This window comes from Pholis gunnellus (assembly GCF_910591455.1).
Source record: "Pholis gunnellus genome assembly, chromosome: 17".
Lineage (NCBI taxonomy): Eukaryota > Metazoa > Chordata > Actinopteri > Perciformes > Pholidae > Pholis > Pholis gunnellus.
Window position 1 is genome coordinate 3,027,925 of NC_136544.1, and position 24,372 is coordinate 3,052,296.

A 24,372-nucleotide genomic window follows, 5' to 3' on the forward strand; every position below is an offset into this window, starting at 1 on the left:
GGCTGGCTGCGGGAGAAGATCCTGTTCCTGACTCGCTACAACAAGGAGATTCCAGGCGTTTCACACTTTTGGGTGAGGTTCCCGTTTAATTAGTGTTCACAGACGATAATATAATAGGATAGCGCTTATCTTCCTGGTCTCCCTCTGGTGTGTCTGGCTTGCGGTAAAAACCGTGCGATCTCCCCGTCACCCATGCCTCATTACCTGTCAGTTGCACCTGTGCCCCATAGATCAATTACCTGCCATACTAATCCACTGCCACACGTGGTCATCCTGAGGTAGGCTCCCAATATACATTTATAATACCTAGACCTAACTCCTGGATCCTACAGTGTGTTTTATATTTGCTCTCTGTCAGAGGACATTGTTACCGTGGCGATAGTCAGATACAGCACACAGGAGGGGGGCGGGGTATCGTCACGGTGCAAGGCCCAGCAGGAGAGTGATGGAGTAGCATTTGGACCCCTTTATTTGATTCTGGCTGAATACAAGTTCAACTCGGAGCATCTCTGGGTAACACTAGGCCTGAATGAAACTATTTCAATATTGTATTATATTATTAGTTCCATTTTTAATTACAGTTTCACTTTGACACTAGAGAAAGAACAGAAGGCATCAACTCATCAATGCAACATTTATTTATATTTTACAACGGAGAATATCACACACACACATACACACACACACACACACTTAGACTTAGACTTGAGTTGCCAGTAGCTCCTCACAGGATGCTGATTGGTTCGTGTTCTGTCTGTTTAGACTGGCGTTTGGGTAAAACTCATGCCCCGGGCCTGCTTTTAAGCCATGTTTTAATTGTGTACTTTCTGTTTTTTGTAACTTCTTAAATGTAAATGATTGGCCCTTATATGGTCACATTGTGTTATTTATGTTTGTAATTCTGCTCCTGTTAAGCACTTTGTGACCAATGTCTGTGAAAAGCGCTTTATAAATAAATCGTACTTAATCTTACTTACCGGTCACAAAAGCATTATTTGAAGCTTTGTAACTTGGTAAATGTATGGCTGGTCTCGGCCTTTTAAGCTGAAATGATAGTAATATAGTGGCATTTTGATTGGTTGCCAAACATCAAGAGAAGGGACTGTGTGTCATCTAAGCTGCAGCAGTCAGAGAGAGAGAGTAGAGGAAGAAGAGGAAGAAGAGGAGAGTGGAGTACTGCTGATTGTGAGTGGTGCTAGAGGAGCCCACGGGGTTCCGGTAAGGCTTGTTGTCACACCACATGTTGTGGACTGTTACAGCAGGAACAGCTTAGTGGTCCAGTATATCAGCCAGAACTACACTGTGTGCTGTTGCTTATGCTGAGTGTGGAAGTGTGACTTGTGTCAATGTATCACTGCCTTCCACTGGCAAACACATCTCTTTTTCTTCTTCTATGGAGACTCTGAAAACACGCTTTGGTTTCTTTAGATACGTCACGCTGTGTTGGCAGAAAATAAACTGCAATAAAAATCGGTATGGAACATGACCAAATCAATAATGTCTCAACAATACTTTACTGATGGCAAATCATCTTACAGCTTTTGCTAAAACACAAAATGTTACAGTATGCAACAATAAAAAAGACAAGCTTGGATAAACTCGTGTGGTAAATAAGGACAATAAAGAATGACAAAGAGTTACCATGGGAATATCTTGTTGCTATGACGATTAGATGAAATAGATTGAAGTAAGAGCACCGTGAAGCTGGGAAGTCACTGAGCTTCATGGAATGTTCAAAGTAGGAATAAATACAAGGCTTGAAAATATGAACAAAGTGAACCGAGTGCTATGTATGAAGTTTTCTTTCTGTTTTGTTATTTTCTTCTTCTTCTTGACATCCTGGACAGATAATGACATTAGGAATGGTGAGTCAGAGAATGATCCCTTGTTGTTTCAGTAAACAGAAATATGATGAGCAGAATTAATAACAAATGTCACTCTATTATTTCCTATACGTGACAAAAATTCTAAAATAAGCAACGCTGGAAACAAAATAGTGTAAAATAAGGAGAGACAGATATTCTTGTGAGATGACAGTGGACCCGGTGTTTCCCCTCAGGTTACTCTCCAGGTGCAATGCATTATGGTTATTTCACTGTCACTTGTTTTGTCTGGAGGCTGATGAACTCCAGTGGTAAAATGAAAGCTTACTGATCTGTGATGTGACTATATTTCATGGCTGGTACAACCAAACCTCAGTCTGTTAATACTGGCTTTGTCTGTACTGCCGGTGTCGATTGCCCACTGATTTGGTTGGCTAGAGTTACAATAGCTTTTTGGGGAATATTCATTTTGAAGCCAATGCCTTTGAAAGGCAGTCATGTTAGGTCTGAAACCACAGTAAGCAGCGGAGCCACACTGGATTTGGATCAGGTTTTGCGGGTGTCTTCAGATCCCAGAGGAGTTTGTGATGAGCTTTCCCATCAAGGGCCAGTGAACAGCTGGTCTGCAGTCAGTCCAAGTCCTTCTCAGCACGCAGAATTTGACAGTACATCAGCAAGGAGAACACCAGGGCCAGGATCTGACCAGAGAAGAGGTCAAATCAAATCAATTTCAATTTGATGTTTTAAGCAGCCATTTCTAGAACCTGACCAATAGATAGATAGATAGATAGGTAGGTAGATAGATGGATGGATGGGTGGGTGGACAGATAGGTAGATAGATGGATGGATGGATGGATAGATAGATAGATGGATGGATGGATGGATGGATGGATGGATGGATGGATGGATGGATGATAGATGGATGGATGGATGGATGGATGGATGGATGGATGGATGGATGGATGGATGGATGGATGGATGGATGGATGATAGATGGATGGATGGATGGATGGATGGATGGATGGATGAATGGATGGATGGATGGATGATAGATAGATGGATGGATGGATGGATGGATGGATAGATAGATGGATGGATGGATGGATGGATGGATGATAGATGGCAAACAGACACAACTTCATCTACATTTAAGGTATATCAAAGATAACACTTTTTTTAATACATCCACATTCATTTGATTCAGAATTTAGAGTGCATGTCTACTGTCCTGCTAACACTTCCCCAAAATGTCAACTTTGAAGGGATTAAGGGATTAAATGACAGTGTGTACATTTAGCTAACAACATGTCAACAATCACTGAGGTCAGAGAGAGTTTAAAAAGACAGTATCATATTAACGACACATAAATATTGGAGATAAATACCTGCACAACACCAATACACACTCCAAACACCAGGACGGAGGGGATGTTATCCAGGAGCCACTGCCTGGCCTTCTGATAACACGGCTGCAGGGAACAGACAGAGACAGTGACGACAGATCTAACACAGTCAGTAAAGACCAAGAGAAGGGAAGAATGCTCATGCAGAACTATTTGCAAGATAATGCTTACGAATGAAAAAACTCAGAAGTCTAAGAAACTATTTTAAAAGATGATTGCAATTAGAGTTAACTGTCATCGTATTTGTTCTGGCCAATACTGGCTTTGTACTCAAGTTAAATGATGAGATCTGGAAACACAGCAGCAAGGAACACTCGTGTCAGCCAAATGAAGATCGAAGAGTAAAATGATTCCTCAAGCTGTCTGTTGTAAACACTATCACAGTATGTAGACACACTTTAATCTACTGTACTTACTGTAGTTCAGTGCACACACTTTATCTGTTCAGTGAGGGGTTAATAGCAACATTTCAGTATTGACTTTCAGCTTGACCTTCAAATAAAGTGCTTTAATTAATCTGGATAAAGTGCTGGCTTGTTCTAATGGACTTCATTGTAGTGACGTTATTGTGCTCCACGATTTCACCAAAACAACACAATCATAACCAAACAAGTCTGTGAAAAAAGACCCAAAGTAAAAGCTAAAGCTGTGGTGGCAATGTATGAATGTAATGCAATACAAAAACACATTGCTGCCAGTTAGCTTCAACAGTTCCTGACAAATTCAACCTATGTTTTTTACTCTGCCTTTATTTAGCCAGGATAATGCTGTTGAGATTTTAAATCTCTCACAAGATATTTGAAACTGCTTAATTCTCTCAAACTAGATCTGAATGGATTCCAGATGGGTGAGGGTATGTGACTCTGTCACACATGAAGAATGTGAGGAATGTGTCCATTCTATTCTATTTTGTTTAGCTGTGTGTGTACAGTACAGTGCCTTAACTTTTCTACACGTTGTACTTTCTAGTCCCATTGTGGCACTCTAACGGCCATTACGTTGTTTCTGGATATCTGAATTTATAAACCACATGGCTTTCATTACCTGCTGGCCTTTTCCCTGCATGCTGTTGTGTAGATTTTTTCAAATGGACTTGCATATGTATAGTGACTTTATAGTCTTCCAGCCACTCAAAGTGCTTTAACAATACATGTCAACATTCATCCATTCATACACCGGTGGCAGAGGCTGCCATGTAAGCAGAGATGGGCAGTATTTCTATTACTTGTATTTGAAATACGTATTTCAATTACTTTTGAGTATTTTGTAATTTGTATTTGATAGGGCCGATTAAAAATCTAACGTAATTTGTAGCAAAATACTTTAGAGTGGAGTAATTTTGTATTTAAAATAATCAAAATACTTTCTCCACGAATCAAAAAACAGTTCACGAGCTCAGTCTTCAGATCTTCAAGTTCAACGGATTGTCTGTCAAGTTAAATATTTTATGTATATATAAAAATACATGTATTTTGTTACATTTTCTGGCACCAGTATTTTGTATTTTGTTGTAATACATTTATTTGGGGGTATTTTATATTTTGTATCAAAATACATTTTGATGTATTTTTGCCCATCTCTGCATGTAAGGTGCCCCCTGCCCATCAGAATCTAAACTAATGCTCATTCACACACACTCACACACAGATGGCACTGGGAGCAGCTTGGGGTTCAGTATCTTGTCCCGGGGACACTTCTGAACGCTGACTGGAGGAGCTGGGGATTAAACTGGCAATCTTCAGATTAGAGGACGACCCCCTGTACCTCTGAGCCTCTGCCACCCATTACTTCTGAATGCATGTCAGTGCTGTATGAAAATCCACCTTGTTTGACTGAGCAAAAACAATTCAGCAGTCTTGTGGGTAACCTCTATTAAACAATCAATCCGCACTCCTGCAAAACCAACAGCAATCACAGAACAAGCTGGTATTGTGTTTCAGGTGTGCACATTTAGATAGAAATAAGATCCTGACAACTAGTAACTTCCAGATCTTCATAAGGAGCCAAACCGACCTGCTGATGTTCATATGAATCGATGCCTCAGATGCTAAGGGCAAAGGGCAGGCAAGGTAAGTTACCGATAACTGTTCATTATAATAATTATAAATGGAAATCATGACATCAAATACTGGATGTAGTGTCCAGTTACTGTCACAAATATGTGTGGCTTCATTTTTCTGACTCCTTTTAAATTCATCAGGGCCTTCGGACACACTCGTGCATCTGGAACACATTTAGATTTCATTTGAGAGAATCAGACAAAATAAAAAAACAACTTGTTTTATAGCTGAGCAGCAGACCAACCTCACTCCATCCGTCAACACACCGGTCTGTCCCAACGGAGCAGCAGGATGAGGGCAACGTTCCATTCAGCACGTCATACCAGTCGGTTTTGTTGGTTACTCCACAGCACTTGAACTGGGAGAAGAGACAGCAAGACATAACTTATACACTACTGACTAGTCCTGTTTGAGAAGCGGGCTCAGGGATGGAGGGTACACAATCCCAATAGTATCACAGCCACTGAGTGGTTAGTAGGTTCTACTAACGGTTACAGTTGTGATAAAGGAAAAGAAAAATGTTACAGAGAAAAGGCCGTCAGAATGATCTATACAGCCTGCAGACATTGAAATGTGACCAAGGGATACCTGACACATTGTTTAAATACAGGATGCTGTATGTAGCTTAAGAGTGTCAAACAACCTTAGACAAGAGGTAAAGGTAGCAGTTAGTTTTCGGCATACTGATCCCTTTAGGGTGGAGTGACCACCAGTAGTGCCATCATTGGTTCTGTTTTAAACAGCCTGTCCTACTGTACACGCATGCAACATAAGACGTTATGCATTGTTTGTAAAGAGTGCTCACCATTTTCTGGACGTTGTCCCAAGATTTTTTCAGTCCAGGTTCTGATTCATAAATCTTCATACCTTCCTTCAGTTCACCTTGTGCTTTGGAATCCAGCTTACAAAAAGAGGAAGAAAGAAACAGATGTTTGATCCAGGATCTTCAGGCAGTGTGAACATGGATCAGTCTGCTGCGGCTTCTCTATCAAGCAGCAGTTCTGTCCTCACTCCTCTACGGGGCTGAATGCTGCACTACCTACAACAGACACATCACAGCCCTGGAACAATATCAGCAGCAATGCCTGGAAGATCCTTTGGACCAACGGGGAAGACAGGCGGACAAACGTCACCATCCTGGAGGAAGCCAACCTACCAGGTATCTCCACAACTATCATGATACCAGCTTCGATGGACAGGCCATACAATCCGCACCCAAGGGGAACAAAAGAAGCATTACATGGATGACCTCATATCCCACCTGAGAAGATAATGCATTAACCTCAACAACTGGGAAGAGATGGCCTGTTACAGGAACCTCTGGAAGAGGATGGCTTATCAAGGCACAGCAGGAGAAGGACCTCCACTGGGACTTCTACTGGTGCTAAGATCTTTTACAACTGAGGCCCTGGTAGTGTGGACATACAGCAATGTGTCATAAAAGGGCATTTGCTTGATTATTTACTTTATAATGTTATAATGTATAATGTTAGTAAATACTGAAAAGCAATCACATACAATTTCCCATGGTGATGTGTTTTTAAAATTCCTGACATTGAGAGAGAGGCGGGGTTCATTGTGGAGAGGTCGCAGCTCAGTCACAGGGCTGACGCATAGAAACACAGTCACACCTACAATTAACCTAACCTGCATGTTATTGACCATTAGAGGAAAACCCACGCTGACACGGGGGGGACATTAAAACTCACCCAGCGGGTTCAAACCCAGAACCCTCAGCTGTGAGGCGACAGCAGCTTGACTGATGCTTGCTGCATCCATCCTCACTAGACACATCTTTAAACTGGAGTTCTGATGATTATATCGCATTACTCCATTTTATTAAGCTTGTGACAATCTTTGATGAACATTAGTGATTACAAAAATATGTATATATATATTTTATAAACATTATCCCAAACCCAGAGGCTGCTTGTATCACATTTTATACGTAACCAGAGGTAATAATGAAAAACATTCAGGATTCCTAGAGAGTAATGCGCAAAGAAAACATTGTGTTTCTGTTTCATTACATGTACATTGTACTTAACAACGAGATCAAATGTCCCCGTCACTATGGGCCCCCTGGTTATATTATCGTCTGTCTTCGTATTTTCCTTTTTTTTATATAACTAAGGTTCAGGAACAAGATCAGCTTCTCTCCCCACTAATTCAGTCAGCTGTGTCTCACCAGTGCAGACCTATGCTAGATATACAGGTATGTGTCCAACTCATAGACCGCACATAAGAAGTGGACTCACCCTGAGTCTCCACCCCCACAGGATCCCGGACGCTCCATCCACAAAACGCCTCGTTCATCCGGATCAATCAACCCCCTCCGATCCCCCCTTCCACCCCCACCGTACACGACCCCGACTGACCTTCGGCTCTTGTTCATCGCCATGCAACCGGCCCCCTTCCGTTCCTCTCTTCCACCCCTCATCATCCCGCAGAACTCAACCAGTAACCAATCTTTTCCACATCCTGCAGCCATTCCAAATACAACTGGACTCTGTTAGTGATTTTGACAATGATAACTGCTGCATTGATTTGGATATCTGATATATTCAATAACGTTGGAACCTAATCTGAGAAAGACTGAGCAAAGAGGATTCCAGCCGACTCAGCCAAATCTAGATTTGAACTTACCCATGTCCTTTTCTGTTAAACCATATCTAACAACAACACCAGACTTGTTTTTTTCCAACTCATCTTCATTTTCACCACCTTTATATTTTCTCTCCTAATCTTGAGATGAACCTTAGTCTTGATCATTCCCCAATAGTGATGTTATGAAGACGTTTACTTTGTATTGCTTATTTTATTCTCGTTCTATGTGGTTCTCTGTGTACATTGCATTGGTGGATGGTGAGCTCACCTTGTCATGGAAGATGTGTATAACCAACATTAGAGTGACCTCTGTCAGCACCAGGAGCAGGAGGATCACAAAGAACTGCAGAACAGAAAAGAGCAGTTGGAGACTGACATAGCCAAAAAATATCTGCAACTTCCGCACCTCGTGGACCTCTCACCATGAACAACAGGCACCGCTGCTCTTTCAGGGCTCCGAGACAACCCAGGAAGCCAGTCACCATGGTGATGCCACCGGCAACCAGCAGCAGGTTGGCAGCTGAGAGGGATGGAAAAGACAGGGGAAGAGAGGAAAACTCCGCCTGCGTGAAGGACAGCCAGACTCCAATGCCAAACAAGCCGCATCCTCCGAGCTTTTCAGGAAACGTAATGTTAAGCCGGTGTCAAAATGCAACTTTACTCACAATGCATTGTCTGGAAATTGTGCGAACTTGGCACGTCTGTGGAACTCAGTGTTAAATAATTTCAGAAGCATGCAATAAGCATATTCAAAGTGAACTCTTTATGGAAAGTGTAAATGGACAAAAATGTATGACAGCAACTTGGGACTGAGCAATACTGACCCAGAAGATGAGGTTAAAGACAAACATCAAATATTTGACACAGCACAAACACCTCCGAGACACTGACATCCTGCAACAGAAAGAGGGAAGCAGAGGAGAACTACGTTTAAACAATGCTGCATGTCACCGCTAACTTAGCCTGGCTACTGTGTTTCTGTGCCGTCATGTCTCTTTTGCGGCTTTGTTGTGGTGTGTCTGGGGTTTCCTTGGTGAGAGGGCTGGTGTTTGAGTCACCAAAGAGATGGGAAATGTGTATTGTGAAGAAGAATGATAAGATGTTTCAAGTCAATTCAATTTCATTTTTACAGCACAAACACATACAACGGGGGCGTGTCCAGGGAGGATATTATCCTAAACTAGGATTGGCTAGTTCGAATCAACTGTTTGTTAATTATTAACACTTTTAACCGAACTCTAGATTTTGTCCATACTGGTTGTAATGAAATGTATTTATCTTAATGTGGTTGGTTCTTCTGTTACTGTTATTTTACAGTTACATACAAACTAAAAAGTATTGAACGTCTATGTTACAATTGTGTTGTCTTGTTAAACACAGGACTGTAAGTTACTGTAATGTTAGTTATGAGAAGTGGAGACCGGAAGGTAATGCTATTCTGACGTGTGTGTGTTTCCACAGACAGCGATATGTTCTGGTATATAGTCACATGTTGTACATGTTGTACATGTGTACTTTGTTACTGTGATACAACCTACTGTGATGCTACTTCAGCTTCCTGTTCTCTTTGCACAGGATGAAGACGGTGGATATTTTGGTCACTATAAGAGGAATAATTACAGCGACTAACTCTTTTAGTGTATGAGTTTATATGACGTTGATGTTTTTAATAGGTCAAAGTTGTGAAACCTTACCCTACAAACACCTTATGTGTTTGTGTTTGTGTGTGAGCATGTTCACAGTAGAAGTGTGATTGGTCTCTGACTAAGTGGTCCTCACACTGACTACTGACCCCACACAGGAAGTCAAACTGCTGACAGGAAGGAAGCTCCCTCCTCTCCTCAGTAGACCTAATTATACTGCTGAAGGCATTTCCCAAGGCCGCAGCAAACCTGTGAGTCACACATCTTCTACAAACCCTTTTTCAGAGCAAAGTGACGATAGCTGCTGTATGGCACAGAATGATGTTAGTTGTTGTATTGATTGTATAAATCAAGGAGGAAAGCTTGTGTTTCTACCAGCTACTATAGGTGAATAGTCAGAGGACATGGTGAGACCTACAGCAGAGGTTCCCAAAGTCTGAGACTGTGAATAAGGCAAAGAGGGCTAGCCTATCAGAGGCAGGGACGGAATGCAGAATGCTTCACTGAAAAAAATCAATCAATCAATAACAGACCGAGCATCTGCCAGTGGCTATGAAAGATAATTTGGCGTGTGGACGAAAGGGAACCTCAATGTCTCCAAAGAGCTCTCTTGCACACTTATTGCTAGTGCCTAAGGTTGCCATAGACACTCAACAACTGACCCAAGACAGCCTAATATTGCTGTTTGACATAACTTCAGACTATCCTGATTCACTGATTCATCAGTTTCTGACTCAGAGAAAGTAGGAAAATAGAAACTACTGTATCTCTGAGCTATCTATAAAACACACATATTTAGGCTATGCTATGTGATCTTATCACTACACTGTAAAAACTAATGTCATCAGTTTTTATTTCCATTTGGTCTCTACTCTGAATAGTTTGTATAGCCCCCCCCCCCCCCCCCCCCCCCCCCGGGGAGGCTTTGAAAAGCTCAGACCTACAGTGATTGATCGAACACCAGTAACCCTCACACAGGACAGTATTTCATCAGCCATTGCTGTGGTTTATGTTTGGATATTTTAGGCACAAAAAGCCCAGAGGTCCTCATCAGGTACATGCCAACAGTAGGGCTGTCCTCGACTAATTGATTAGTGTAGTTATTAGACAGATCAGTAAAACTGTAAAACCAGGTGGCACCTTGTATGGAGGCCATCAGTGAATGAATGTCATTTTCACAGCGCTGTGAGTGGTCTGAAAACTAGAGAGGTTCTGTATTAATGCAAGTCCAGAACAGAGACGTGCTCATAAGTTTCTTGGAAATAAGTCGTTCAAAGTGAAAAAGCATAAAAAGTGACAAAAGAAATCTTCCAGTAAACAGGTGGTTTGAAGGGCAATCCTTGCAACTCATTTAATGCATTATTGAGATTATTATGTTGATAACTATAATTGATATTATCATTATTATGGTCAGCAGCCCAGTGTGTTTAATGAGGTCCACAGATGTTTTGCACAGTGAAAACAGTTCCATTCGAACGCATAGAAACTAAACACAAACAGTGATTAGTAGGACAAAATGTTTAGTATAACAGTAATTCATGTGCAGTAGACTTCACCTGAAGGTGAGCTTCTATTCTTTGTCCTGCTCCTCTTCGTGTCTCCCGGCTGCTTCACCCCCTGGTTCTGATCTTCACTTACTTTTTCTCTTCAGAATTGCTCGCATTGGTCCCTGAAGCAGCCAGGCTTTGCTTCTCTTCCTCTCTATTGTCCTTCACTAGTAGACGTTGTCCGCCCGCTTTCCCCAAATCAACTTGTCCTCTTCCACGATTCAGAACTTTATATTAGAGTTGTGTAATTTTCCACCTCTAAGGTTTTACTTTACTTTTTGTGTCCTTTTCTTAACAGAACTGCATCGCTTTCTCTCTTTCTCTCCTTATTATTTCCAGATGTGCGTTGTTGCCCGCCCTCTCTGTGTTCCTCCCCTTCCCATTTTTTCCTGCTACTTGTCCCTCCTCCAGCTCATAGCTTCTAAACCTCAGCCTGCCCCACTTTTCCCACTTCTCCTGTTTCCTGTGTCTCCGTGATGTTCTTTACATTGCTGCACTTAGCATGCACACTGTCTTCCCTGACCAAATGGTGGATTTAGAGCTTTAAATGTGTCAAGCTAGCCACTGCTTTCTATTCCTTTACTACAACATGAACTTTTGTTGTCTCTGTGCTGTGTTATCTCTAAATGTGTTGTCTCTCTCAAAGTAAAAAAACAGCAAAAATAAAGAAGCTATAACACATTTGAACTAAATCTCTGTTTTTCACTTTTTAATGCAAGTTTGTTTATGTTGAATACATGTGAGCACTTCACTCTGTCAACTAAAACAGCTTTCTGCTGACATCAGCAGATCATGCAAACAATAGCAAAATACATAATGAGAATATTTGTATTGTCACATTATTAAATGTATAAATTAGATTCTTCAATTAAGGTCAAAACATTAAACCCACCAATGAAAAAAGACACACATGTGGCACTTTAACATCGCCCTGACATCCGTGGTCATGAAAACGTTTGAGAGACTGGTGTTGATGGGACTGCACTACATGCTGCAACACCTCGACTCCCCAGCGACATATGCAAGGGTTCAACACCTTCATGCCAGAAATGCTTGAACCAAAACTCTCTTTCCTGACAGACAGGATGTGTGCTCTCCCCACTGCTCTTCTACTACGAAGGCAAATCACTGTCAAAATCCGAGAGCACAAATGAAATCCAAGCCACGCGCATATTTTACTTTGACGAGCGCTTTTATATCACTCCGCGAGCCAAAGTCTGTCTCGCGCGATCAAAATTCACTCTCGCGCAGGCAAAAGTCGCTCGCGAGTCTTTTTTCTGCTCGTAGATTTACGAGTAGATTTTCTTTTTGACAGTAAGTGGGCGGACCCAGTCTCCATTGTATCGCTACATCTAATTGGTTACAATGCTCGTCTTTGGATAAACCGGATATCACTGACACAGACGTCAGGGGGAGATTTTCAGATTGCGCTACAGGCAGTGGTGGGCCGTCAGGGCCTGCAAAGCCTTCTCTGCTGGCCTAAACAGAATCACAAAGTTATAGCTATTTTATAATTTAATAATTGTTCTTAAATACACTACATGTATCATAATTTATAAAAATATGTTTCCCATTATCTTATTTTCTCATTGCACAGCTACTGTCTTCCTCAGTTGCTCTGCTTCCAGTGCAGCTTGTTTTAAGTAGAGCTTTTATCCAATCAGATTTCACCTCCGTGTCTCTAGGTAGAAGAGAGGCCCGAGGCCTGCAGACTCACCAGTGAATCCATGTGCAGTTTAAGTGAATGGGGAAGATATTGTTGATTGTCATAGTGTTCAACCAATCAGATCTTTAGTTTGACATAAATAAAGTCAATTGTAATATTTTTGGTTGCTTAAAAATGTTTTTCATTAGGTTGTTCTTAGCCCCACCCCATCACTTCTGATTGCAGAAAAACAAGATGGTGCGCATTTACAATGTGCGCATGCACTGAAACAAGCACATCCGCATTTCTGCATTTATAAATGGTGCAAGTAGAACATAATCCTGATTTGTGACAGAGTTTAGACACTTTCCACAAATAAAAAAAATGTTGCCACAGATTTGTAAACAGCTGTTCGCTAGTTTAGAGCTGAAACAATTATAATGACCACAGCCAAGGAGGTTATGTTTTCGGCTCAGTATGTGTGTGTCTGTTTGTCAGCGGAGTAACAGAAAAAACACTGGCCCGATTCTCATGAAACTTGGTGGAATTATGTAGCATGGGCCAAGGAGGAAGCCATTAAGTTTTAGACCGGATTCAAATCACAGGATATAGGCATTATTTTTATAATATAACAAATGTATCATGTTTAAAAGTTGATCTGTAAAGTTTCCGATTTATAGTTTTGCATAACGTTTTAATCTTTTTTTGGGTCGATTTTTGTGACCTTGATAAATTATATAAAAAATGTGTGTGTGTTTGTGCATCGAATGAATAAAATAAAACAGAAACATTAAGGGTTAAAGGTAGAACAAAACATAAACATGAAATCAGATGATATTTATTTATTTATTCATCAAATATTTGATTTTGTTATTGAAGCTGTTTTGACAAAAACGAGTAAATAGATGATATTAAATCACCTCTCAACTTGTGAGGAAAGAGCCTGGAAGACGTTCAAATGAGGGAGTACACAGTATAAAATAAATACCCACAGTTATACATCATATTTGTTGTCGTTTTCATGGTAACGTGATATGTCGGTGATCGATTCGGCGCACGCCTGGTTTATGTCGAACGAGCATTACAATCCATTTCGTGTAAGTATTTTAGCATGCGCGCATGCACTAATCGTGTGCGTGTGTGTTTTTTGCGTGCGTGCGTGCTTGCATTTCTGTGTCTCGTGACATTCTAGAACACCTGAGGTCATCAAGCCCTTTCGCAGCGTTCTCAGCGTCACAAAGCCCCCTGTAACGTTCTGAGCGTCACATAGCCCTGCAGTTGCATAAGACAGTGCACAGACCAGAGCAGATCTCAGAAGACCACAGGACAGCAAGGCAGGAGGACCAAACCGGACCCACTCTCAAACTCGTTAAGTAGTATTTTTATTTCTTTGGAAAGTCTTAAGGCTGGTGTACTGGTTTCACGGAGAGAAATTCTGAAGATATCTCTGGTTTCTGTGTCGAATTCTCATGCTCTGCGATGTATTGGTATTTATTTCCTGATTCAACAACGGCAGGACGTCAGTGATGACAGGGGTAGCATCTCAACACTGATAGGCTATCGTGCCGCAACGTCAATCGCCAAAACGGCCCAATGGGACTGGAGTGACGCAAATGTGCTAATGTACCACAGTGCTAAAAAGAGCTTTGGGGCTGTGCTTATTATTATGAATTTTAGAATTCTGGCTCACCACTGTAGGCATTTCTGGGAGAGAAGACGCACAAAGTGTACGCACTCATACACCGTACTGATAAGCAGCCCGCCAGAATCCATTCATGTGTGCTGTATAATTTCACCCTCAGTGTGTCTTTTTTGCACTGATATCAATTAGTCCTAATCCCCCTTCCCTCTTTTTAGTAATGATCTGTGAGCTACAAAATTTCCCTTTCAACCTCAAAGAAAGGACGAAATTGCACCATTCACCAATTTAGAGCCCAAACAGGCAGCTCACAGGACCACATTACATGATTTAGGACACAATCAATGCATTAGTTACAATTATCCTTACTCCTCATCCACTACATTTTCACCTTGTTTCGTATTTTACGCATCAATTCTCTTCTATCATGAATTATCTCTGGCTTCGTCCTGATTCTCTTTAATGTAAATTCCTGTCAGCCTGTGTCTCCTGAAAACCTGACTTTTGTTAAACCATTTGTATAGAATAGTATGCCCAGACGCACCTCTGGCTGGCCCGGATGGTTCACTGTGCAGATCGGTGGCTAGATAACCAGTGTGATATGAATACCTTATTAGCCACAGAAGTGGGGTGTAGGGGCCCTAATGGGGAAGTAGAGGAAAAACAGGAATCACTTACCGTATTCCCTTTATTCGCCTCGTCCATGGAGGAAAGGGCAACGTCCTGTCCAACTTGGATGGGGCGTCTCTTGGCCATTGTTAATAGCTGACACAAGATGGCTAATAACACAAATAACAACAAACCTTTAAAACTGCATGTGTAGTGCTGGAAAAAACATTCTCTGAAGCCATGTACAATTTCAACCCTTTTACTGTAAGAATATGGTTGTTGCTGCAATTGCTGTCTCCTCCCAGAGGCAGCATCACGAACATGCCAGATTAGCAACGTGGGGGTGGTCGGGGGGGGCTAAGCATGGCTCGGCGTTTGGTTTCTCGTCAGGTCCCCCAGCTCTGTTATTGATACTGATGCGGATGGTGGCGAGGGGGAGGTTGCCGGGGTCAGAGATGGTCAGAGGCTTTCGTGAGTGGTCTCCAGCTTCTGTATCATAACCTGTACGTCCCACTGTTGCTGGCACCGGGCTATGGACAGAGTCAGCAGCCTGGGCAAAACGCAGCTGCTGCTTGTGCTCCTCCCGGGGGAACGCAAGATCATCGGTGCAGGACTTAGCCACAGTCTGATGCTGTCGACCTAGACACAAAGCTATTATTGGCACGATTAGCGAGTGGCTCGTCCAGTGGCATTATTAGGCCTAAAGCGGACATTTGAAGTCACGGTTTGAGGCTTTGAGGAGGGCAATGGACACAAAACGGAGGACTTTCCTTTCCTTATCAATGCTTATTTTGTGAAGTTCACAGAAAAAATAAACTGAGAGGAAACGAATGTTGACCAAATGTATTGACCCATAATAGTAAAGCTTTGATTTGTAAGTGTTCATTTTAAAGTAAATGTGAGGTGTGTTTGTAAGAGAGAGAGAGAGCAAGATCTTTAGCCTTGTAAATAGGTTTAACATTTTTTTTTTTTTAAAAAGAATCCACAAAAAATGCGCCCGTTTGAGGTTATAGAGGAAGTTTTGAGAGGAAGATCTTAATTATCAAGCCTGGCCTTCTATTATTAAAGAGTACAATAATACTAAGCAATCAATTTACTTTCTGTTTACACCGGCACCAGCATGCCCAGTTTACGTAAATAGTCATGTGATATTCGTTTTCAGGCATGTTAGTAGGGATGAAAATCTTTTCAAAAACGGTGAGGGAATGCCTGTGTGGACGGAGATTGTTTTCATTTTAAAACCCTGATTAGTAAAAAAAAATTCTAAAATTGAATCACATTTTGACGACTAAAACTAGACTAACAAGCATGTTCAAGACTAAATCTAATATAGCTGCCAAAATAAAAACTGAAGTCTGCACGAGGATCAACCTCATGCCAACCTCATGCCTCCCGGAAAATAAATGGTTCTTTACGGTGAATCACGGCAACTACCGAGAGCAAGCCCAAGCAAAATATTTTTTGTAACAGAAATCGAGGTGCTTGTGGGTGAGGAGGTCCCTAAACACTCGCATCCCCCTAATTCTTCCATTCACCATCCTCGCAGTGCCAGTGCATCCATCAGGCAGCATGTGTCACCTCCATATTTATGTTTACAGCTGTCAGACTGATGATTCTTTACAAAATAATAGTGACAATCTGTAGTATCTCCCAACCTGGGATATGATAATTTGTGTAATGGTAAACTTGGCCTGCATTATGATTAGGACTCATAATGAGGTTACGGAGTGTAACGATTGTGCAAGAGCTGTAACTGGCTTTATTTCCGTCACAAGTTTACACAATTCATTTGGTGGGGACGATGTGCTTGGTGAGGTCACTGTTCAGTAGAAGGCAGAGTGTGTGTGTGTGTGTGTGTGGCAGCCACCGCGGTCTCATTAATCTGTGTTGCCAGTGCTGTCTTCGGCAAAACTACTAATGCTACTTGATGTTATATTTGATTTCTACAACGGATGATTTCATCAGTGAACCCAGTTAGTGTGGTTGAGGTGAAAAGGGCTCAGCAAAATCATCCTTAAAAACCTCTCTACCTGGGGGGCTCTCGATTTTATGGAGAAAGTTTAGCGTACAGCGTGTCGTACAATGCACTTCTCAGGAACGACTATAATGAATGTTACACACATGTTATGTACTCCGTTAAAGAAAAAAGTAATGTTACCTTTTATTATAACGTCAAAATTATTCAAATAAACCTTGTAGTTCCAGAAATACACTCTTTTTATTATGGGTATGCAATTTTCGAGCAGAGGCCTAAAAATAGGGCTCGGGTCCAGAAGGTTTATCAGGGAAAGCACAAGCCAGACTTTCCTTAATCCTGACACCTGCCTATTCCTGGCATATATTTCACCTTGTTAAAAAGTGAGGCTCCCCTGAAAGCGATGGTATAGTTGTACATACAAAGCGATGGTATAGTTGTACATACAAAGCGATGGTATAGTTGTACATACAAAGCGATGGTATAGTTGTACATACAAAGCGATGGTATAGTTGTACATACAAAGCGATGGTATAGTTGTATATACAAAGCGATGGTATAGTTGTACATACAAAGCGATGGTATAGTTGTACATACAAAGCGATGGTATAGTTGTACATACAAAGCGATGGTATAGTTGTACATACAAAGCGATGGTATAGTTGTACATACAAAGCGATGGTATAGTTGTACATACAAAGCGATGGTATAGTTGTACATACAAAGCGATGGTATAGTTGTACATACAAAGCGATGGTATAGTTGTATATACAAAGCGATGGTATAGTTGTACATACAAAGCGATGGTATAGTTGTACATACAAAGCGATGGTATAGTTGTACATACAAAGCGATGGTATAGTTGTACATACAAAGCGATGGTATAGTTGTACATACAAAGCGATGGTATAGTTGTACATACAAAGTGATGGTATAGTTGTACATACAACTTGGATATTTGTAGCTTCATTAAACCACAATCCACTCTTAATTCATCTCCAAAGGTGACAAATACCAGACCTGAATTCTACTTGAGTCACCCGTGTAGATGTGTTTGTAATGATTTCGATATTTTGCCCTCATGCTGTGTGTATACACATACTATATGCGTGAATTTATAATCATTCATAATTTAGCTAAGATTTTCATGCTTTGCGCTATACTCTGCATACATCAAAATGATCTCTTTTAAGGTTCAGCCTTTACAAGAAGTTGGATTTAGCTTAAGCTGCCCCCTCTAAGTTGTCATAGGTGAGGTTAGTCTCATTTTGTCAATGGTGATGGTAATAAAAAGAAGATTGAAGGGAAGTATTACTGATAAGTCACAAAAAGAGATTACAAACTGTCCTGATATTTTTGTCTTCTCACCTATTCAATACACAGCGTTAAACCATAGCTGCGGACCTGCACCGGCCGGTAACCATTTAAAGACTATATGAAGGTTATATAAATGTATGTAACAGCAGAGTATGGATTTACATTCGATATATAATATAATAATTAACAAACAGGATTCAGTCTCTCTCTCTTTCTACTCCTTGCTCCTTTTCTTTATTTGTCCCTTTTAACAACACTATTGGTTTTCCACATGAATGGAGAACACCTCATTATAACTTTCCATGCCATAGACACCCACACACACAGATCCATTATCTAACCCTTCACGTTGTCTTGTTTACACTGACATGGCGTATTGCTCCTCTGTGGAAGGATCACATTCACCTTGAAAGGTTTTTGTCATAAGCAACAAATGAAAAATCACTATCCTCATTACTACGGGACAGAATAACATGACTCTGTTGCTGTGTGTGTGTTGCACTTTGACTTTGTGAGTCTGTGTGTTGTGGTCTGGACGCCAGACTGCCCTGCTATGTTGGCCATAATGTATACAAGCTCACGTTGAATTTAAAGTGAGTGGGATGACTCATGAAAGGTCAAACACTATATGCCAGAGGAATGATGGAGTACTGAGAGTGTGTGAGACACGTATAAGGGGAGTATTTACACTCCCAGATATTTGAGTGGCCATGACACTGTCGTGGTTACTCGACAGTCTCTCTCATGAAGCTTATCGTAAGCTTATCGTAATCAATCAGGAGGAATGATGCTTACTCTATTTTGATTTACACTTTCTGTCTCTGTCTGTTGCCGCTTCCAACTCAATCAGCTGTCGCAGGCTTTCACTCTTTCAGTAAAACCAATCAGATTTGACCACGACCTCTGAGCCAGTCATCACGCTGCGGTCTGAGTCTGTTCCTTTCTCTCCTTCCGTCAGCCGTCGTTTCAGTGTCAGATCGATGCAACCCTCCTCAGCCCAATCCCTTCCGGTCTCCATCACATTCTTCCCTGCTGGTCCTTCCACTGAGCTCATCAGATGTCCCGCTCCTCATCTTCAGCCGTTGCTCTACACCTCTTCACCACCAGGCTCTATTGGGGCAACCAATGGCATCACTTCCCTCCTCAAAAACGAACGTCATGATGGGGTCTAATTGCAATTACAATTTCTATTTATCTGTAAATTAAAATGTTTTAATGCTGGGTCAAAAAACACCCTTCAGTCTCTGTACCTTGATGGTGTAGCTTTTGAGAAAAATGTTTTGTTAAAGGGCAGCGATTTTCTTTTCCTTAATGGTACAAACGGATCTGGAAAAGTCATCAAACTTCATGTTGAATTTTCGTGTTATTTAGGTAGTTAACTCCATGAACGGGTCATCTTTGACCCTCCTGGTTTCCGCTCTAGATTCTGGATTAACCTGCTAGATCTTTAGTGCAGCGATTCTGTATCAGCTCAAATCCACTTCTCATGCATTGCTCAAACTTCAGTGAAATGACTTGAGCACAAGGTACTATATTCATCATCACTTTTGTCATTTGAACAGTTTTATTTCATTATTTCAAATACAGGAATTTCATGTACAGAAGAGCAACTGGAAACTAGAGAATGAAGTAGCTGTACAATATATACACATCAAAACAACAGAATTGCTCTACAAGTATATCCTCTGAGAGGTCAAAGAATAGGAAATATCAATCAACAACAAACAGATAAAAATGACTGACATTAAACACTGACATTTATGATTTTGGATCATTTCGCCTCACACTTCCTTCGAGAAAGTCGTGCTTCATTTTTTTCATTCATGGTCTAACAGGCATTAAATCCTCTCTCTTATTGTCTTCTGAAGAACAAACAGAAAGAACACAGCTTAGTTTGAAATACATTTCCCCTCAATCAACTGCTTCTAACTGAGACAGGCAAAGACAGACTATCATATAGTCCTTTCTAACCTCACTCCTGTCTCACTTAACTATAGTTTACCTGTCTGTCTGATGCCATTTTATGTATATCCCTTTAAAACATTTTTCAAAAAACAATAACAGCAAACAATCCCATGTTAGGACGGACATCTTTGTAAATGTCCTCGTATAAATTATACAAACCATAATAGTTAATACTTATAGACATCTTGTGTGTGTCGTTCAAAATTCTGTAGGTGTTAACAAAGAACTCTTTTGTAGTGCTAATCCCTTTTTTTTACTTTTGTGGAAATCCATCACATTCACGTAGTTCACTCCCTCCACCGTTCAATACTTTTCTTGAAATAAAGAGCTACTTTAAAAAGGACTTAATAAGAAAACTTTAAAAGTGAAATCTCCGACGAACAAACCAAGAGTTGCTGTCTCACTACAAGCATCCGTACAGTTTCGGTAGCGTGATCCATCTGTTTCACAAACTCTGGATGCCTCTATCCTCCTAATACTGCAGGTCGATGTGTGAGTTTGGTGGCTGGGGCTGTGGTCCTTCCTTCAGGCCTTGGCACTGAGGCTAAGCAGCTCCATGAAGGAGTTAAAGAGGCTCTCCAGCCAGCCCTGGTTAGCCATGCACTGCTGCACCACCTCCTCCTGCCCGGGGTCCTCCGCTGCCTGCTCAATGCTGTCCGTCTGGGCAGGAAGCAACAAGTCAGTTACACACATGCATACATTCACTGCAGAACAAGCACAGTGTGTGTAGTCCCTGTGGCAAACAGTCAGGAATAGCTCACTATAGTTTATTCTAACTATCCCGTTGTTGGACAGGCCAGCATTTTAACATATCACATAGATATGTGTGGACATATTTTACCAGATTAATTATCCGGGATTCGCTGGGGCTCCTTTTAACTCTTGCTAATACAGTAGCTCTAAATTAAAGCTAACCATGGATGGGTTCAGAAATCACAAGATATATGGTTCTCTGAAATAATAAAAACAGCTGGATAACATTAACAGCATTTAGCGACCATGCTAAGAAAATATATCACATCTATGCCAGCGTGAATGCCATGAACAGTTCTTAGCCTTTCACAATGCAAAGCTGATGACAACAGAGAAGACAAACTACAAGAATAAGGGAAAGACGAGATCAATTATTATCTTGACCCAACAAACTGATCAACACTTTGTCTGAGCAGAGGATTCCAATCAAATATGCCAGTTTAAGCGTTTTCTACACAAAGACACAGATGGGATATTGGAGCCAAACTGTTACCTCAATACATTTAGCATTGATGCAGTCATCCTTACCTCCTTCTTGCAGTGCAGGAAGGTGTGGTACTTGTAGTGGTGAAGGGAATGATACAGACTGTAGATCCGGCAAGTTTCAATCGAGAGCTTTAGATCCTGAAAAAGGTTGAGACAAAAAAAGATTGAAGATTCTTTCCAGCATTTTCTTGTAGGAAATGTTTTCTCCTGAATGACTGTCCCACCATTTGAAAAAAGCACTACTGATAATAAAAGCAACACCATAGAAAACCTTTCCTTTGTACTCTGAAAGATACAATATTAAATAACAAAAAGCATTGTCATGTTTCTTTATACGTAACAATAAGTGCCAGCTGAAATGATCTAAGAGAATGTGTCTTAGATGAGATACATTTTTACTGCTCTTCAGCAAATCAAAACGTAAATTACAAACAATACATTTTCTGACTTCCCTCTATTGAGATTTCTGCATCCACTCCAATATAATAGAGGATCAATGGCATTTCATTTGGGATGCTCAGTGTAGTGCATACAGCCTGCTGCTCTCTGCCGCCCTGAACAACATCTCTAACGTCTTCACGTCCGCCCATCTTTTATGGGGTCAGATCAGTCTCAATAATTGCAAATGCACACAGAAAGACTCACAAATACAAACAGAAAGATTCACAAATGCGCACAGAACAATTCACAAATACATTCCAATGCACAAATAAATAAATTACGATTTATATAAATGTAAAAATAAATCACAAATATATTTCTGCATTTGTATGTATTTGTTTGTGGATTTGTATGTATTTGTTTGTGGATTTGTATGTATTTATTACAAACAATGAGGCCACGAGGCTGCTAGCGTAATGCTGCGTTCACACCAAACACGATTCGCTCTGCGTTAATCGCGTTATTCGCGCCGCCGGTCTCGCCGGGGGACTATTTGTGTTCATTCGCGTGAATCGGTGAATCGCGCTGGACGCGCCGGTGAGGGAGCGCGGCTTATCGCCCTGATAGCCGTTCAACTGTCCGCCGTCAACTGTGGAAAAAATAACCTCTATTTCTGCTTCGTATGTGTTGTGGAAGTCCCAGATATCACGGGGAACTAAACGCCGTCATGTCTGGTTCATAACATAGTCCGGAGGAGCTCCGTGGATTTCATCGAGCTGTATTCACTGTGTCTAGCGAGCCACACGTCGGCTGTTTACCATAGCTGTATGAACACAACATAAAGTGATTTGGCTATGATTTAACGGCAATAAACCAACAAAAAGGGACTCCGAAATAACATTTATACACATAGTTTGGTCCGGTCTCTACTGATATGAGGTATCGTAGAGCTCTGGCTGGGTGAACACAGACGGCTACAATATTTATTTCCTGATTCAACAAAGCTGCAAAAAGCTGGGGAGGGGTGAGCTGCGCTCATGTGATTGGTTGAAAATGAGGCTGACATCTGATTGGTTACAGATAGGTCTATGTTGAAAACAACGCATTTGTGAATCCAGCGACGGCAGAACAGTCTCATAAATCCACAAATAAATGCAGTGCGATCCACAAATAAATACATACAAATCCACAAACAAATACATACAAATGCAGAAATATATTTGTGATTTTTTTTTACATTTATATAAATCGCAATTTATTTATTTGTGCATTGGAATGTATTTGTGAATTGTTCTGCGTGCATTTGTGAATCTTTCTGTTTCCATTTGTGAATCTTTCTGTGTGCATTGCAATTATTGAGACTGATTTGACCCCATAATCTTTGGGCAGTTGCCCTTTCCTCCACGTCAGCCAACCAAACTAAAGAACTGCAGATGGAGGAGTGAAACACAGACTGTAACAGTCTCAAGCTTCAAGGCCTGCTGAGAGCTCCATGCTTTCAGCTGAACTGCACGATGGACCACACATCTGCTGTCCTCCTTCACCATCACATTATGTTCATGGGTCACTCTCAGGTCTATTTCCTACTCATATTCGAAGTTGGTTTAGTCATGGATCAATTGCTTAGAATATCGTGACAAAGCAGTACTTTACAGTAATCATTACATGGTTGTCCTTGTCAATAACTCATATTTGACTATACGTCATATTTGATCTTCTCTCTGTGTTCATTAAATGTGTATATAGTGTCATATATCTGAGAGATGTTGCCATGTCTCTTGTCTCTAGTATCAGAGTCCGTGAAGTTCTCAAGAACTTGAAGAGAAACTTGGTTTCCAAGCCATGTTCACGGTCAATCACTACAACATTGAAAATGACAGCGTACCTCTAAAGACCAGCAAGCTAAAGTGACTCTTGTTGCAGGTGTACAGTCTCAACACAGTGTTTCTGGATACGTGTTGGGCTGCTGGGAGTGATCTGAGTCCATATGCTGCTTCAAACTGGCCTATTATCACTGTAGAAAACATCTGGGATGCTATGCTGTGAAAAGTTAGGACTTTTATTTTTGTCTGACTGTGCTAAGCTTTCTGAGTCCAAACAACCACTTGTCTTGTTTTTGGAGCTTTCAGTCGCATCCCATGGTTTTCATTCAGCAAATAGAGCGGGCTAAAATGTCATCACGTGACATCAAGTGTGGAACTTCAGGGGGTCACATACAGGGAGAGATGTCTCCGTTCAAAGATGGTCTCTGGCCTCAGATGTCGATGGCCTTGACTACTGGTTGACCTCTACCTTTGACCTCTTCCCAGTGGCTGCTGTCAGAGCTTTTGGTCTGGTGTTCACAGACAGTTCATTCAGTATACAGGCTCCTTGCTTTTTCTGAATCCATATGCTGCTTCAGAAGAGTGAAGCATGTGGCTTTCCCCACAGCTATAATGCTGTCATACACCACTCAAGTCTTCCTCTCAGGGGGGCAGTCCTGTCTTTAGGGTGTACCATAGCCATGTGTGTATGGACGG

At 41.2% G+C, this 24,372-nt stretch overlaps 2 protein-coding genes across 2 annotated transcripts in view; both read right to left on the bottom strand.

The window, feature by feature from the left end:
• Window positions 1–617: 617 nt before the first annotated feature.
• On the bottom strand, window positions 618–11,394 carry tspan4b (tetraspanin 4b). The gene is made up of 8 exons (XM_079177725.1): window positions 11,093–11,394; window positions 8,718–8,787; window positions 8,316–8,507; window positions 8,162–8,236; window positions 6,092–6,187; window positions 5,531–5,644; window positions 3,209–3,292; window positions 618–2,521 (listed from the first exon to the last, which is right to left on the bottom strand). Exons 2-8 carry the CDS (start codon window positions 8,784–8,786, stop codon window positions 2,453–2,455), a joined length of 699 nt encoding a protein of 232 aa, XP_079033851.1. The 5' UTR covers window position 8,787; window positions 11,093–11,394; the 3' UTR covers window positions 618–2,452.
• Window positions 11,395–19,884: 8,490 nt separating this feature from the next.
• The window catches only part of prr12b (proline rich 12b), a gene marked incomplete at its 5' end in the record, with an annotated part of 35,797 nt that continues 31,309 nt past the window's right edge, over window positions 19,885–24,372 (bottom strand). Inside the window, 2 exons of the mRNA XM_079177640.1 lie at window positions 19,885–20,893; window positions 21,515–21,610. Coding sequence (XP_079033766.1) covers window positions 20,759–20,893; window positions 21,515–21,610 — 231 coding nt within the window. The 3' untranslated portion in view covers window positions 19,885–20,758. The remainder of the gene's footprint in view (window positions 20,894–21,514; window positions 21,611–24,372) is intronic.

Excerpts from the sequence above, each read along its gene's own strand:
- tspan4b (XM_079177725.1), bottom strand. The coding sequence starts at position 8,786 with ATGTCAGTGTCTCGGAGGTGTTTGTGCTGTGTCAAATATTTGATGTTT. Across the intron at positions 8,237-8,315 it reads AGCGGTGCCTGTTGTTCATG|TTCTTTGTGATCCTCCTGCT; the intron begins GTGAGAGGTCCA and ends TCTGTTCTGCAG. Across the intron at positions 6,188-8,161 it reads TACACATCTTCCATGACAAG|CTGGATTCCAAAGCACAAGG; the intron begins GTGAGCTCACCA and ends TCTTTTTGTAAG.